Source organism: Danio rerio, chromosome 5 (genome assembly GCF_052040795.2).
Source record: "Danio rerio strain M-AB ecotype USA chromosome 5, GRCz13ab, whole genome shotgun sequence".
Lineage (NCBI taxonomy): Eukaryota > Metazoa > Chordata > Actinopteri > Cypriniformes > Danionidae > Danio > Danio rerio.
The window spans coordinates 25,179,739-25,197,053 of NC_141025.1; the positions used below are offsets into that span (position 1 = coordinate 25,179,739).

General features: G+C 36.1%; 1 protein-coding gene across 1 annotated transcript; it reads right to left on the minus strand.

The window, feature by feature from the left end:
- Positions 1-1,386: 1,386 nt before the first annotated feature.
- On the minus strand, positions 1,387-17,103 carry mrps31 (mitochondrial ribosomal protein S31). The gene is made up of 7 exons (NM_001128328.1): positions 16,985-17,103; positions 16,297-16,731; positions 13,570-13,719; positions 10,984-11,133; positions 10,291-10,361; positions 10,065-10,202; positions 1,387-1,610 (listed from the first exon to the last, which is right to left on the minus strand). Exons 1-7 carry the CDS (start codon positions 17,101-17,103, stop codon positions 1,387-1,389), a joined length of 1,287 nt encoding a protein of 428 aa, NP_001121800.1.
- Between the last annotated feature and the right edge of the window lie 212 nt (positions 17,104-17,315).

Below are 17,315 nucleotides of genomic sequence, written 5' to 3' on the forward strand. Positions count from 1 at the left end.
CGAAAAAATATAAATAAGCAGTGAAGAACACATATACTGTATAATGGGAATATATTTCCTCACTATGAATGGATTACAGATGAGCCTTCATGTATTTACAAGACTTCCAAATACGAGTTTGTAATTCCATTATGCAGTATTACAGAAATGTTAAGAATAAGTTTAATATTAAATTGGACAAGCATGATTTTCCATAAATTTCCTTAAATTTATATTAGTTGCAAATTATTAATTATGTGGTCATTTAAAAACCCTGTAAGGCTTTGCGCAACAAATTAGATGCATTAACACTTGCTTAATACTTGCATACATCAGCTTCAGTTGCTAAATAATGCACATGAGGGTTTTTAATTATATTCCCTACCTCAGAGTATATACAGGAATCAGAGAGTGAAATTCAATACTTTTTAGGCTCTTTCCATACACTTTAAAACCTTCTAACTACTTTAGGTTTCAACTGGAAACACTGGTGATATTTGAACTTACAGCATAGGTCTTAAACTCAGTTCCTGGAGGGTTGCAGCTCTGCAGTTTTGCTCCAACCCTAATCAAATGTAACTGATCCAACTTATGAAGGTGTTCATGACTTTTGAACACCTCATTTATTTGGATCAGCTGTGTTTGATTAGGGTTGGAACAAAACTACAGAGCTTTGGCCCTCCAGGAATTGAGTTTAAGACCTATGATTTACAGTATATTTACTAAATATTAACGCAAGACACTAATCCAAAACTAAACATTATTTATATACTGAACACAAATCTATTAAATGTAGCTAATGCAGCAGGTTGGCGCCTTTAGAACTGCAGAAATGATGGTTGCCTTGGTTGATGTCGTGATCAAAGCAGCATGATGTCAAGTCTAGTCAGACTTCATAAACTACACCGCATCCTGATATTCACAGATTGCATGATCAAAACTGAACTAAAATTGAATACCTTGCAAAATAGCATTTAAGACTTTTTAATACTTTTTAAGAGTCTTAATTTTTTCTACATTGACTTAACTTTTAATACTTTTTAAGAGCCCACAGACGCCCTGTAGCTTTGAAAGTTGGTGTTAATAAGGAAAATAGTAATTGTCTCAATTATTTTGTAAAATTCTTTATGTTGCTTTAAAGCAACACATAAAACATACCAGTGAACTGAATAACGAGCAGCATACAATTTAATGAAAAAGATTTAATATGTCTTAATAATATAACACAAACTCAGACAATCTGCAGCAGGTTGTATATTTAATCCATCTGACCAAAAAGAAACAACAACAACAACAATGGAGACTTAAGCAGATTATGGATGCAATTGTTGCTTAGTTCTATTAGTCATTACTGCAGTAAGCATCTTAACGGACTTTATTCCTCTCTGGTTTTGATCTTCAGTAAAGTTACGCTTGAGCCTCTTTCATTACATCATCTTTCTGCTGGAAGTAGTCTCTAAACCAGGCGATATGCTCCTGTTTCTGTTGAACTGTGAGGTGATGATTCTTTGAGAGGCCTGTGATTACAAGCTCCATGAAGTGCCTGACTGGACCCTGCCGGGGAAACGATTCCAGGTGCTTCTCCAGGAACACGTGCTCATGGAAGGGTACGCTCGCCTCCTCATCCAGACCTGAGGAAAATTGCATGATATGTGAAAAGACAAAAAGTGCGTCTCAATCAGGGGTCGCCTGGTGATTTCCAAAAATCTATTTATTTTTATTAAACCATTTTTTATCCATAACCTACTGAAGAGGAAATTAGTCGTTTATGCCATATACTATATAGTTACTATTGTAGCTTATAGTTACTAGTTCTATAGGATTGCGACCCCTGGGGTAATTACATTATATTAAAGACACAGCAATAGCGTCAGATGCAGCAGATTAATTTTATAACACCAAGTTAAACTTTATGGCCCATTTACAGCACTGACATAGATGTCCATTGGTGTGTGTGTGTGTGTGCGCCATTGCATGCAAGGTTTCTGTATTTATAACCACCTCAGAGGAAATTGGGGGTAATTGTTATTTTGGGGGTCGCGGCCTGAAAAGTTTGGCAATGCCTGGTTTTCATGAATTTGTGCACTGGTAGGGATGAGCTTGGTTCACTAGTGTAATGGAAATTCATTTATATTCATTTTTCAGATTTATATGCATTTTCTATATTGCTTAACTTTACTGTGCGTGACTACCCTGTTTTTGTCCTTCATCCTATGCTTGTATCATGAAAGGTTGAGACACCCGATGTAAACATGGTATGGTTTGTAAGTGGCATGGATCAGAGCGGAGAGACAGCTAACGTAAACATGGTATGGCCTGATTAGAAGTGACCTCGTAAGCAGTACAAGAGAGAAACCAGACATAAGGGAGAGCACACTCTGTTTTCAGGGTCCCATTCTGCAGAAACTGTCGTTGCTGTATGATTGTGACCTTCTTTGCAAAGAATAAAAGCTTAAAAGACACTTTGGGTAAGAATTTGTCTTCTTGAACACTGAGAGAGCCTCGTTAAAGAAAATTGCCCCTACAATTTGGTGTCAGAATAGCGGGATGTCTTAGAGGAACTTTTCCGGACCCTGCGGACGATGACTGATCATCCTGGGACTTCGTGTCACACCCCTGCCTCGCTCGGTTGAGAGGCCGACCACCAGGCTCGGAGAGGAACCCCACTGACATCTGGGAAAAAGAACTCAAGTGGCATCTGAACTCTCTGGTAAGAGACAAATTCTTTGTTTAATAAATGAGATTTGAGTAGCTTTTGGCCTTTTTTGGGCAGTCAAAACATTTTCACTGTGATTTGGGCCATCACTATGCTGGTACTTCTGTCTCTGAGGGATAGTAGCGTGATTAAAGCAATTGAGATCTGACATCAGGCAGGGATCAAGACCTTTTTAAAAGTGAGATCTGGTGTTTGGCTGAGATCAAGACCTTAAGTAAGTGAGATCTGGCGCCTGACTAAGATCAAGACCTTTTTAACATGTTTGGCTAGCTAACTGCAATTTACTCCCAGAAGGGGGTTGAAATCAGGGGCTGTGCAATTTACTTCTAAAAGGAGGTTGAAATTGGGGGGCACGCAATTAAAGCTGGATAGATTAACCTTTTGATTTTAGGTGAAAAGTCGAAATCTGTTGGAGACGTCCAACAGATTAATAGGTACCAAAAAAGTAAAAAGAGAGGGGTATCGCCAGCATGGGGGAGTCCAAAATTAAGGTGAGAAAATATGATACACGTATTTTGAAATATGGGAAAAAATTATATGGAAAAAGAAGGGAAAAAAGGCATGCAAGATATAGGAAAACCACTAAAGTATCACAAGTTTCTGAGGGAAAGAAAATGTTGAGTGTTATTAGGTTAAACATAATGAAAGAGTTGATTCAGAAGGCAGAAGGAAAAGCAGATTGTTGTTGCGAAAGGCATGTGTGTGCGTCGTGGGGAGACACTGTTGATTGTTGGCTCAGGAAGGCAGATAAGAGGCAAAGAGGAAAATGCTGCAGAGGCAGCTGGGAAAAGGATGAAGGAGATAAAGTGAAGGAAAAAGCAAATGAAAAATGTTAAAGTGAGAATGAAAGAGTAATTAGCGCTACTAATCCTTTCTATACATCTGTTTCCATACATGTATCGCCGTACCATCACTATCCCATGGCTGAGCTGCGAGGCCTGAGAACTGACCCAGACCTCAACTGCTACTGTCCCATAAGACCTCCGACCGCACCAACGAATTCCCACCTCGAGCGAGTGGAGGATATCTGTTTGAACTGGAGAAATGGACGTTTAACAGACATTCTGTTGTGTGCTCAACATGCTGAAGACAAGCTGACAGCGAGCTGCACATGGCTCTGGTACAAGTGGCCGAAGATCCAACCAAGACCTGACAACCTAAGACATCGCAAGTTCAAAGGCCACAAAGGTGTCAAGGGTGAGAAAGATACCAGAAGATGGAGAAACTGGAATGTGACGGATGGCGATGAAACCTGCAGAGCCTGTGGTGCATGTGACGAAAAACTGTACCAAATGTCTGCACTTGCCACTTAGATGGACTTTTGGTCAAGAATTGACCTGAAAGGCGCAAATCAACAACGAGGAGCTGATGTGTGGAGAGGGAAAAGCAGAACGGAGTGGGTCTGGGCAAGCAGCCCAAGCGGTAAAAGGAAGTGAACATTTTTTACAAACAAGTTTAAATGCAGACACATTGTATACACACATATACACATACACTGACATACTTTTAGCTCTCTGCAATGAAGACAAAGCTTGCATTTCCCACTGTAATTTTGATCACAGTAAAGTTGATCATTTTTCTGATGAAATGGCATTGTTCTTTAATAACGAAGCCTTTTTAAATATGCCAAAATACTCTATGATGATTAAGTACATTGGTTGAGTTTCTAGCTGATAGTGGAGCTAGCAGATCTTGCATACGACCATGTGACCTACAGTGTGAAATACCTTTAACAAACAAACTTCACGAGTCTCTGTCTGCATCTGGTCATACAGTGATTGAGCAATTTACAGCTCCGCTGATTTGTGAGACAGAGGGGGGCAACGTTTTCAACCACGCATTTTGTTTGTTTGCCAAAATGTCTCATACCACTTTTTGAAAGGGATATTTTGTATAAATTAAACTTAGTTCTAACAGCAGACTCCTTAGTTGTGAGAGTGGAAGAAGGAGAGGAGTTTTGTTGTTTGCTATTTGAATCATAAACACAACAGTGGGCTTATGAATGGCTGACTGAAAACAATGAATGGGCTGATTTAATCTGCAAATTGGCTAAAGATCGAGTAAAAACTTTTGACATTAATATAGTGTCTCCTGGTGAACTGCATTGTACGTCATTGTCGTAATTTACAGATGATGAATTTGAGAAAACTTGGTTTAAGAGAAGTGAATAAAACTTCAGAAAAGATGTACTGAACAGAAAGTTTGTGTGTAATATCTGTGTCTGATTGAGAAGCAGCGTCCACTTTATCTTATGTCAGAACAGGCTGTATCACTGTGTGGAGTCGGGCTAGTTTGTGAAATTATGCGTTGAAGCCGGAGACTGTGAGAGCAGAGAGGGTGGGGTATAATGGAGCGAGCACTTGAAAGCGTTCAGGTGTGACTGTGTAAATGAAATAGATAATTCAAGAACTGTGACTGCTATTGACAAACTTTGTGTAAAGAATTCTTGCATGGTAGTCTTTAACACAGCAGACATACAACCGGCTTTAGCAAAAATGCCAAATGAATTGTGGGGGTAAAAGCAAATATGATGTTGGTTTGATTAAAGCTTGTGATCCAGTGACAATCACTGCAAAATCTGATTACAGACCTTGCCAACAACAATATCCTTTGAAAAAGAAGCCATTGATGGCATTACCCCAGTATTTAAAGCTTTACTGGAACAGGGTGTTATCGTGCCATGTAACAATTCTGAGGTTCGCACCCCTATTTTTCCTGTAAAAAATATAAGGGATACCGACAGAATGGCAGCTGCCAAACAAAATGCTCCATTAGTTCCTAATCCGTACACGATTTTGTCACAAATTCCCGAAAAATCCCAATTTTATTCAGTGGTTGATCTGGCAAATGCATTTTTCCGCGTACCAGCGGACAAAGATAGCCAGTTTTGGTTTGCAATCAATTTCAATGGCAAAGGCTACACCTTTACACGTTTGTGTCAGGGTTTCACAGCATTTCCAACTTTGTACAATGAGGCGTTGTTAAAAAGTTTGAAACCTTTGGCCCTGACAGCTGGAACTGCTTTGTTACAGTATGTTGATGACCTGTTGATATGTGCTGAAAATGTGTGAATGACACTGTGTCTATCCTTAAGCTGCGGAGGGCCACAAGGTCAGTTTGGCAAAACTACAATTTGTTAAACAAAAAGTAACATTTTTGGGGCACGTCCATACCTCACAAAGCAAATCTCTGTCTGAAAAAAGAGTGAGTGGTATAAAAAAAAATGTACCAAAACCACTTACAAAAAAACAGATGTTGTCCTTTTTGGGAATGTGCTCATACTGTCGTACATTTATTCCAAATTATGCAATTTTGAACAGCCCCTGAGAGCCCCTAACTTTAGGGAAGGGGATCAAATTTACAGATAAGCTAACCTGGACAACAGAGGCAGAACAGGCATTTGTAAACAAGAAAATACAAATGGCTGGGGTGCCTACTTTAGTCTTACCAGTTTGAACAAAACCATTCGTTCAGATGGTAGATGAAAAGAGTGGATTTATGACGTTATTACTCTTACAGGACCATGGAGGTAGGCTGCGACCTGCGGCCTAAATTTTAAAGCAAACTTGACCCTGTATTAGTAGGCCTGCCACGTTGCTTAAGAGCAGTGGCAGCTGTGGAAAAATACTGATGGTGCCGCATGCAGTGTCCATGACACTCCAAGTACAAAAAATATCGCTTTTGTCAACAGCTCGCTGGCTGAGATATCACACTATCTTGTTAGATATGCCAAATGTGACTGTTAAACAATGTACAGGGTTTAATGCGGCTACTCTTCTTCCTACTGAGAAAGATGGGGAGGAGCATCATTGTTGTTTAACAGCCCTCAAGCAGGTGTGTACACCACGACCTGACCTCTCGGACGAATCACTTGAAAATTGAGACAATGTCCTCTTTGTGGATGGTTCGGCATTTAAAAATCCACAAACAGGCCAGAATAAAGTTGGTTACACTTTGACAACTGAATTTGCTGTGGTGACCTCTGGGAAATTACCAGGGCATTATTTTGCACAGGCCGTAGAGCTTGTGGTGTTGACAGAAGCATGTAAACTGATGACAGAAAAGGAAGTCACAATTTATACTGATTCAAGATATGCGTTTGGGGTAGCTGATGATTTTGGGGCTCTGTGGAAACAGAAAACTTCTAAAATCTGATAGTCGATCAATACTCCATGCTCCTTTAGTGGCTGCACTACCGGACTCAATTTTATTAACTGATAAAGTGGCTATTTGTAAATACGCATCGCATCCTAATAACTAAGATTCTCTATCTGTAAGTAACTCCAGGACAGTACAATGAGGCGTTGTTAAAAAGTTTGAAACCTTTGGCCCTGACAGCTGGAACTGCTTTGTTACAGTATGTTGATGACCTGTTGATATGTGCTGAAAATGTGTGAATGACACTGTGTCTATCCTTAAGCTGCGCAGGGCCACAAGGTCAGTTTGGCAAAACTACAATTTGTTAAATAAAAAGTAACATTTTTGGGGCACGTCCATACCTCACAAAGCAAATCTCTGTCTGAAAAAAGAGTGAAAGCAGCAAAAGTGGCAGCGTCCCGTGACGAGAGTTCTGAATTTACTTTGCTATCTGCTGACAATAACAACGATGTCTATTCTTTTTTACAGGATTTGCAAACATTTGCGACAGGGACTGGAGAAAAACATATGGAGACAGTCTGGCTGTGTGATGAAAGATAATGTGTGGAAGTGTGCTGAGGGCAAGGCTTGTTTACCAAAACATTTTTTCCAACATTTTGCGAAATTGACTCAAGGTAAAGATCATGCGTCAAAGACAGGAATGGTTACGCAAATGAGAGAACTGTGGTTCACAAAGGGGTTCACCACATTTGCAGGCAATTTTTGTAGACAAGGTGTAATTTGCAATACACATAATGTGGCCAGAGCGATAAAAGTTCCACTGACATCTCACCCACCTCCAACAGGGCCCTATGAATATTTGATGATGGATTTCATTGAATTGTCCCCATTTAATGGAAAGAGGTATTGTTTTGTGATGGTTGACGTGGTCAAAATGGGTTGAAGTTTTTCCAACCTCAAAACAAGATTAAGCAGCGGTAGCAAAAGCGTTACCGACTGAAATTTTACCAAGATGGGGAATTCCACGAAAAATAAGTTCAGATAATGGTACTCATTTTGTTAATGAAGCAATCAAACAAGTGGGCCAGTATTTGAGAATTGATTTGAGAACACATTGCAGTTACCATCCAGCTTCAGGTGGAGCAGTTGAAAGAGAAAATAGTACACTGAAAAACAAATTGGCAAAATGTTGTGAAGACACAGAACTTACATGGGTTCAAGCTCTACCCATTGTCCTGCTGTATATGAGAATGAGAAAAAGAACAAAAATGAATTGGAGCCTGTTTGAAATTCTCTTTGGTAAACCACCGCATGTAGGTGTGAATGGGGGAAAACAGTAGCTGCCCTCGGCAGATGTGTGTGAGAATGACACGTTGAATTATTGTAAAAAAATGTCTTATGTGTTGTCCGATGTTTGTGTACAGTTAAAGGCTGCACAGGGAAAGGCTGCAGAGAGACCGCTGCACAGTTTGAGGCCTGGCAATTTCATGGTGATCCCAGACCTAAGGAGGAGGAGCTGGAGACCGAAGCGCTGGTTGGGTCTGTTCCAAGTGCTACTGGCCACTGAAACAGTGGTGAAGGTCACAGAGCGGGCAACGTGGGTTCATGCTGGACACGGCAGGAAAATTCCATCACCTGAAGAGAAAACAGCGTAGGAGTGGAAGAGAAAAGGAGGCTTTGAAACTGTATGAAGAAAACAGCAGGCTGCTATCTGAGTGGAACAAGGTCACAGCTGTGGAGAAACAACAACAAAGTCAAGAGGTGTGTGTGTGAAGCTGCAACTTTTAACACCAACAGAAGCACAGACCGGCAAAAGAGGGAGCAAGAAAAGAGAGGTGAATTGCTGTGCTTGAAAATCAAAGCTGAAGAGGGAGGAGAAATTACATTGCTATTCATTCCATGTGCATGGAATATGTGGTCTGAGGAGAACAAAACTGGCATTGCTGCTAGTGTCACCTAGAATTTACCTGATTCCAGTAAACCATTTCTGACACTGTAGCCTAGATGAGAATGGCCGTAAAAGTGCCTAAGCGAGCTAGTAGTTCATGGCTAGACTGGTTTGTCATTCAAATGGGGAGATTGGATTTATTCGGCCTGTACTGTAGTGTTACCTGTACTGGGGATAAGTCTAATGATATTATGCTGTTGGCCGTGTATATTTCGATTTGTATGATAATCAGTAAATAGACTAGTTACAGCGCCAACATCACATCAGATAGTGAAAATGACTGTATGAAGGGGGTATGAACATTGACATGGGTGATGATTTAGACTATGACTAAAGACTATGACTTTGATGATAGCGACAGCTATGTGGACATAGAAAAACCGTAAACAATTTAAGAGTAAAATTAGGTGACCTTTTGAGAATGAAAAGACTATTTGCTTGCTCATATGTATTTTCGGCCTGTCCAAACAAAAACTGCATGAGTTGATGTGTTCTGTAATTGATGTTAAAGGAGTGATCATTTACATGAAAATCGAGAGAAGAGTGTAAATGTGGCGTATGTTTAAGAGTACAGTAACAACAACGTGTTCCTAACTAATGATTTAGAGTATTAGTGATTTGTAACTGATTGAGGAAATGTTTTGCAGAATGTATTATGCGTATGACACAACAATAATGTAAAATTAACAGCCAATTTCTGTGATTTGAACCTCTGTGGGGTGACTGAGGGTCTGATTTCAGTCAGGAGTGCAATAACAGTGATTATTCGTTTAGCCTAGCTCCCAGGAAAGAGGGATGTTTTGAAAAATAAATCTTAATGGGGAAACATTGATGTTTGAACATCTCTAGTGTATATGATGTGTGCAGAAACCTGTTAAATGATTAACAACACGAGTATGCACATTAAATCAAAATTATTTGATTGCTTCATCCACCAGTAACCTTTTCAAGAATTACACAATCTCTGCTAGATTGTTCTTAACCTGCTGGTTCGGGTTAAATATAAATAAATAGCAGGGTTTTTTTTAGAAAAACTTCTCCGGTTTATGTTGAATGGGGTGGTTTACATAATTTATGTTTCATGCGTCTGAACTTTTTCTAAGGGACCATACAGAGCATCAATGGGCCCTGATTTTCATGGTACATTGAGGGACATTTTAAGCCATGAACATTCAGTGCACTCAAACATTGTTGCTTTTGAGGCAGCCCTTAAAACGGCTGACTTCTCAATAATTGCCCTAACCATTGAACATGGGAGGTGACTAAGATGCAGCCAAAGTTAGGGTGCAGGGAGCTGGAGCCTGTTCTTAAACTGAAACTCACCAGCCTCATTGTTGATTGGGTATTGCCAGAGTTTGCCCTCTTTGGTCCACTGCATCATCTCCTCAAAGCCATTACGAGGCATCTGATTTGTCGACTGAACAATTTGATTCGCTAAATCAATATCCCAAAGGGTCGGGCCTAATGTTCAGAGCAGGACAAAATAAGTAAATACATACACAAATATGTCAGTACTAATGTGTTTAATGCCATTAACGGAACGTCTTACCCATTTCTGACGATTCTTGCTCCATACCTGGAGAGAAGATGTTTAACCTCTTGCCAGTGAAGGAGTTCTTCCTTTGAAACAAAGCAATACACACAGTAAGTGGCTTTTTTTCCACTACACACATGTATACAAATATATACACACACACACACACATAAAAAATCTTAAATTAACTTCACCAAAAAAATTAATAAAATACAAGGTTGCCAAACATATTCTCTCAATGAGTATGTTTATATGGACACCAATAATCTAATTTAAATATGATTAAGACAATACTCTAATTAAGAATCTACCATGTAAACAGTGATTTTTGATTAACTAAATCAGATTAAGGTCATAATAAAACTAAATAGAAATCGAATGAAGGGCATGAAATGTTGCGGAATGAAAGTGAAAGTGCCAAACTGCAGTTAAAGTCAACAAATAAAACGAACACCTAAATTACATGAAACTCCAGAGGAAATGTGGATAGCGTGGTGATGTAATGATGTAAACACCTTAATCATAGTATTGTCTTATTCAGATTAATGCATATAATTCAATTACTGATCCATAACCTCTATAATTACATGAATGTTAAATTATGAATAGTTATATTGTGGTTGTGGAGAAAGCCAGCCATTACCCCATTTCTTTTCAAAAATCTGTTTTTGTCATCAGAGTGCATGTATAGATAACTTTATTAATTACCTTCTGTGAATTCCATTCATCAGTTCACTGGTAATGCTTCTGTCTTCTGTATAGCCCTGTCCGTCATCATCAAAGCGGATCTGATTGCTGGGCCTGCTGTTTGATCTGCCCATCTGCCTTTTCCCAACTTTCATATCAGCAATTATGTCTCTGAAAGTAAAGATTGAGATTATCACATAAAAGCTTCAACAAATGGATGAATATTTCACTTTGTCCTATTTAAAGATTTCATACATTTAAATATGAATATATATATTTTTATCAACAAATATAATCCTACTTCATGTTTTTCCAATGCAATTCTTTATCCATATTTTGTCACAGATTTAATGGGATAGTTCACTCAAAAATGACACAATTCTGTCATCCTTTATTCATCCTCCACTTGTTCCAAACCAGTTCGACTGTCTTACTTCTACTGAACAGAAAGGAGAGTGTCAAAATTAATTGTTTCTTCAGTGCACCGCGATGCAGATGCAGACAATTTGGTATCGGTTCAGTATTAGATCCTAACCAGTTATTACATACTGACGTCCTTTATCACATATACGCTATACTGCAGTAGCTTACTATGGTGAGGGAGGCGAGCGCAAGTAATTAAAACACTCCAACTTCTTAAAAACGCAGAAACTATTCACTGCGTGTGCGTTTGCTGGACAGTCTTTCTCAGACACTAAAGATACAGCTTACTGTTAAGGAGAAGATGAAAGTAAACTCTAGTTCTCTCTCTCTCTCACTGTGGACCTTTGTCCTGCTGGTGTAAGGTAACTTTTCCTCTTCTCTTGGCTGTTCCAGTGATACTTCTGAATATACAAGTGCAAGTTAAGCACGTGACCAATAATAGGGGTGTCAGAACTCCCTCGACAATGCTCAGAAAGCAAGCGGGAGATTTACATTCGTTTATTTACTATAAATGCTCATGTTGTTCTGTGCATGTACTTGAGTTTTTAAAGGTACAGTTCAAAACAGGACAAAATTATATATATATATATATATATATATATATATATATATATATATATATATATATATATATATATACATATATATATACATATATATATATATATACATATATACATATATATATACATATATACATATATATATACATATATACATATATATATATATATATATATACATATATATATATATATATATATATATATATATATACATATATACATATATATATACATATATACATATATATATATATATATATATATATATATATATATATATATATATATATATATATATATATATATATATATATATACATACATATATATACATACATATATATATACACATACATACATACATATATATATATATATATATATATATATATATATATATATATATATATATATATATATATATACATATATATACATATATATATATATATATATATATATATATATATATATATATATATATATATATATACATACATATATATATACATACATATATATATATACATACATATATACATACATATATATATACATACATATATATATATACATACATATATACATACATACATACATATATACATACATACATATATACATACATACATATATACATACATACATATATACATACATATATATATATATACACACATATACATATATATATATATATATATATATATATATATATATATATATATATATATATATATATATATATATATATATATATATATATATAAATTAAATATCAAATTGTGTATGCGAAGCATCGTCAAGGCATCAAGATATCAAATTGCACCAAATCGATGACATGATAATCATAACCGAACCAAACCGTAAGACCAGTGTAGGTTCACACCTCTAGAAAATATACTGAAAAATTCTGGGAAAAACAGCCATTGACTTCAATGGTATTTTTGTTCCTTCCATAAATGTGAGTGGCGGCTGCTTTTACCCAATGCTCTTCAGAAAACCTTTCTTTGTGTGCAACAGAAGAAGGAATTTTATAAAAACACTTGAGTTTCAATCAATGATGAGGTCTTTTTCATTTTTAGGGTGAAATATCACTTTAAGTTTCAAAAAATATACACACAAACAAAACTACTTCCTATAGCACCTGAAGATGAAGTCTTAAGGAGCATTATAGATAATAATGCATTAAATAACAGTCAATTTCTCGTACAAATCAATCGCTTCAAAAGACCGCAATATATCGTCAGAAGCCAGGGGTGTTAGTTTTGTTTTGCCTGTATATGTTTGTTTGAAAATTCACAAAAATGAAATTTCACTCATTATTTACTCATTTACTCATCCTCAAGTGGTCATGAATGTTTATTTCTCCTGTTGAACGCAAAAAAAGATATTTTGAAGAAAACAGAAAACCTGTAACCATTGATCCTCGGTAAGGAAAACAAATCCTACAGAATTCAATGGTTACAGGTTTTCAGCATTTCAATTTTGTGTGAACTATCCCGTCAAACAAAAATAACTGTTTGAAAAGTCAAGTGTAATTCACCAGAAACAATCATTTATTTCAAGATCAATAAAAGTATTCATTCAGAAAATAGGTTGACTTTTCATAACCCACCCTATGTTCTGTCTGTCGGCTCTCTGAGCGTCCGGTTCTGCTTCATGTTTCCTCAGCTGCTGGAGGAGCTCTGACTCCACCTGTTGGCTGTTTGGCAACGTGGACGCAGCTGCAGAAGCTGCAGCAACCAGCGCTGGATTCAAGGTCTCGCTGAAATACATGCAAAAAAAGAGAAAGCCTTCTCTTTAATTTCAGAGGTAATGAGCTATTCAGACATCACAAATGTTTATAATGTCTAAACTGAAAGCTAATCTAAACTTATTCTAGTTATTTACCTCTTAATAAATGAATACACACATGGAAGTGTCGTTATCAGACGTTTTGCTTCAGCGTTTGTGTATGAAATATGTGAGTGCTTACACTCCAATATAACAGATCTTGCTAAATAAAGCATGTATGATACTGGAAGATGAAGATGAGGTTCTTCAGAGTCCCATTAGTGGTCGCCAAATTCTATAGATCTTTACAATTATCACAATGCTAGAGAGATTGTAGATTATGTTCACATATTTTGGGAATGTCCCAAAATATAAGTGTATTGGCAGGAGGTTAAAAGGGAGATTAGAAAAGTTTTGGAATACAAAATGCACCCATTATTTTTATTTTATTTTATTTTTTGCTTGATGGCTTCCTCTGATCAGTTCAGTATGTCTTACCTATTTGTACTACATAATTACAGTGAACTGGATATGAAGACCCGCTGATCTACTTTGACAAAATGGACACAGAGGCTGAATCATATAAATAAATGACTGCAGATTTGCAGTTGAAATCAGACATTTTTTAACAGACCTGGCCATTAATTGAAACATACTTATTTGTACTTTGAAATGTTACCATGGGGCATTGTTTTAGTTATTGTCTTTATATTGGAGTTTATTTATTTAGTTATTTATCTACTTTTTAAATCATTTTTCAAGTTCTTCTTCTTATTTATTTATTATTATAATTGATCTATTAATTTTATTTATTTGATTATTTTTTTGTGAATGTAAACATTGTAAGTAAATGTTTTGTGTATACTATGTTTATAAACAGTTTAATAAAAAAAACAAGTTAAAAAAGCATGCATGACATTGTTATCATAGGCACATCAAATTATTTTTTTTACAATTTTTATTTATTATTCTGGTTTTTAGAACACTAATTGAAAATATTCAAACTGTTTTATTGGCAGTGACATTCATCACAGCACCAAATGCTTTAAGACTTAAAGGGATAGTCCACCTAAAAATGAAAGATTACTCCCTCTCGCTCATTTTTTTCTTCTGTTGAACACAAAAGAAGAAGCTATGAAGAATGCTGAAAACCTGTAAACACTGACTTCCATAGTATTTGTTTTCCTCCTATGGAAGTCAATGGTTACAGGTTTTCAGCATTCTTCAAAACTTCTTCTCTTAAGTTTAACAGTCGAAAAAAAACTCCACCAGGTCTGAACCAAGTGAAGGGTGAGAAAATGATGACAGGGTATTCAGTTTGGGGTGTACTATCCCTTTAATTGGTCATTTTTTCGAATAAATGTTTAATTTTCTCAACGGCATGCCCCAGATATTGACTAAAAATATTCTGATTCGCTATAGCACACTTTACAATGAAGGTCATGAAATAAAGCAATGCAACTAAACTGATGAAATAAAACATATATACATGTTGTACATTATAGAGTGTTATGTTTTAATTAAAAGGTCTATAAAGGTTTTTGTTTTTAAACTGAAATGCTGATTATAATAAATCTACTTGTAAAGCACTTATTACTCTTAGATAATAGTAATTTTTAAGAAATCTAAACAAACTGTCTTGTTTAATGAAACTAATAACTATTAGAGTTGAGTTATATTTTGTTAAACTCACATTAACATAACATACCTAACAAATGTAGCTATTTCTCAAGCTATTTCTTAGTTCAAAATAGGTTAGTTAATGCAGTAGTTGTAATAATGCTACATATCATAATGAAAGCTTCATTAATTACCTTAACAAAAAAAAAATGATACCGTAACATGTGACCCTCGACCACAAACCTTTATGTTGCAATAGTAAAAAATACATTTTACGAGTCAAAATAATATATTTTTTTCTTTGTAAAAAAAAATCTGACATTTTGTACTTTTTCTACTGTAAATATATCAAAACTTAATTTTGTGGTCCAGGGTCACATACAGTTCAAGTCAGAATTATTAGCCCCCTTTGGATTTTTTTCCCTTTTTTTTCTTATTTCCCAAATTATGTTTAACAGAGCAAGGAAATTTTCACAGTATGTCTGATAATATTTTTTCTTCAAGAGAAAGTCTTATTTTTTATTTCGGCTAGAATAAAAGCAGTTTTAAATTTAAAAAAAAAAACAATTTTGGGACAAAATTATTAGCCCCTTTAAGCATTTTTTTTTATAATCTGCAGAACAAACCATCGTTATAGAATAACTTGCCTAATTACCCTAACCTGCCTAGTTAACCTAATTAACCTAGTTAAGCCTTTAAATGTCACTTTAAGCTGTATAGAAGTGCCTTGAAAAATATCAAATAAAATATTATTTACTGTCATCATGGCAAAGATAAAATAAATCAGTTATTAGAGATGAGTTAATAAAACTATTATGTTTAGAAATGTGTTGAAACAATCTTCCCTCCATTAAACAGAAATTTGGAAAAAAGAAATAAACAGGGGGGCTAATAAGTCAAAGGGGGTAATAATTCTGACTTCAACTGTATGTGTATTTGTATAACTCACCGCTGTTTCGAACCCTCAGCCATGGCATCCTGAAACATGCTCTGTGTGCTTTCCATTTGGTCTGTGCTGGGTTTTTCACTGATTCGAGGAAACCTTGGGGGTCTCACTTTACGCACAGTAGTGACATCCACCTTCATTGCCCCAAGCAGCTCCAGAAGACTCTCCTTCCCAGTTTTCTCTTTTTCAGGTTTCTTGATTTCCTTAGGTTTCAACTCTACTTCAGTCTCTAGTTCTGATGTCAAAGCTGTATTTGATATATCCGGGCCCTTTTTAATTTCTGTGTTCCTCTGGCCATCAGTGCCAACTTCAGCTTTAGCCTCATTCTCTTCTCGTCTCTTTTCTTTGTCATCTGACAGGGATGTGGAGCTCTCTTTATTGTCACTAAAACAGATGCTACTGGTTCCTAATGGCCTGTGGCTTGTTGAACCTGTGGTCCTGAAAACAGTTTGTTTATATTTATATAAATAAATACATGTGCTGAAATGAACATTTATACACGTATTAGACATGACATAAACATGTTCAATACAATGAAAATATACATGTCAATCAAGCACTTTTTAATTCTGATATGTGCGTTATTTAGTTTTAAGATCACTTTAAGATTTGCAGATACCAATAACCAAAATAAAATACTAGTCTGACCATCAAATCTGTCATCAGTCAGTTTCGTAAATCTGCAACTTACCAAAACGTGTGAGCAAAACCCTCATTTTCTTTACATTTTACGGAGGGTGTTCGTGTCTTCTGTGCATGAATTAATCCATTTCGAACCTGATGTATATTTATTAACAATCTTCTGTACATATTTGCCCCTCTTACAAGACCTCAATGTCGTCCATGCACGTTTCCCTGTGCAGCGCTGACAACTGTCCGACCGGCGCCGGAGACGTATACAAGTTCCGGGCTTTTTCTTGAATCCACTAATGTGAATTTACTAATTTATCATTTTTAAAAGTATTTCAATTTTGCGACTTTATTTTTTTTAATTGGTCTGTTTTAGATACAGATACAATGCG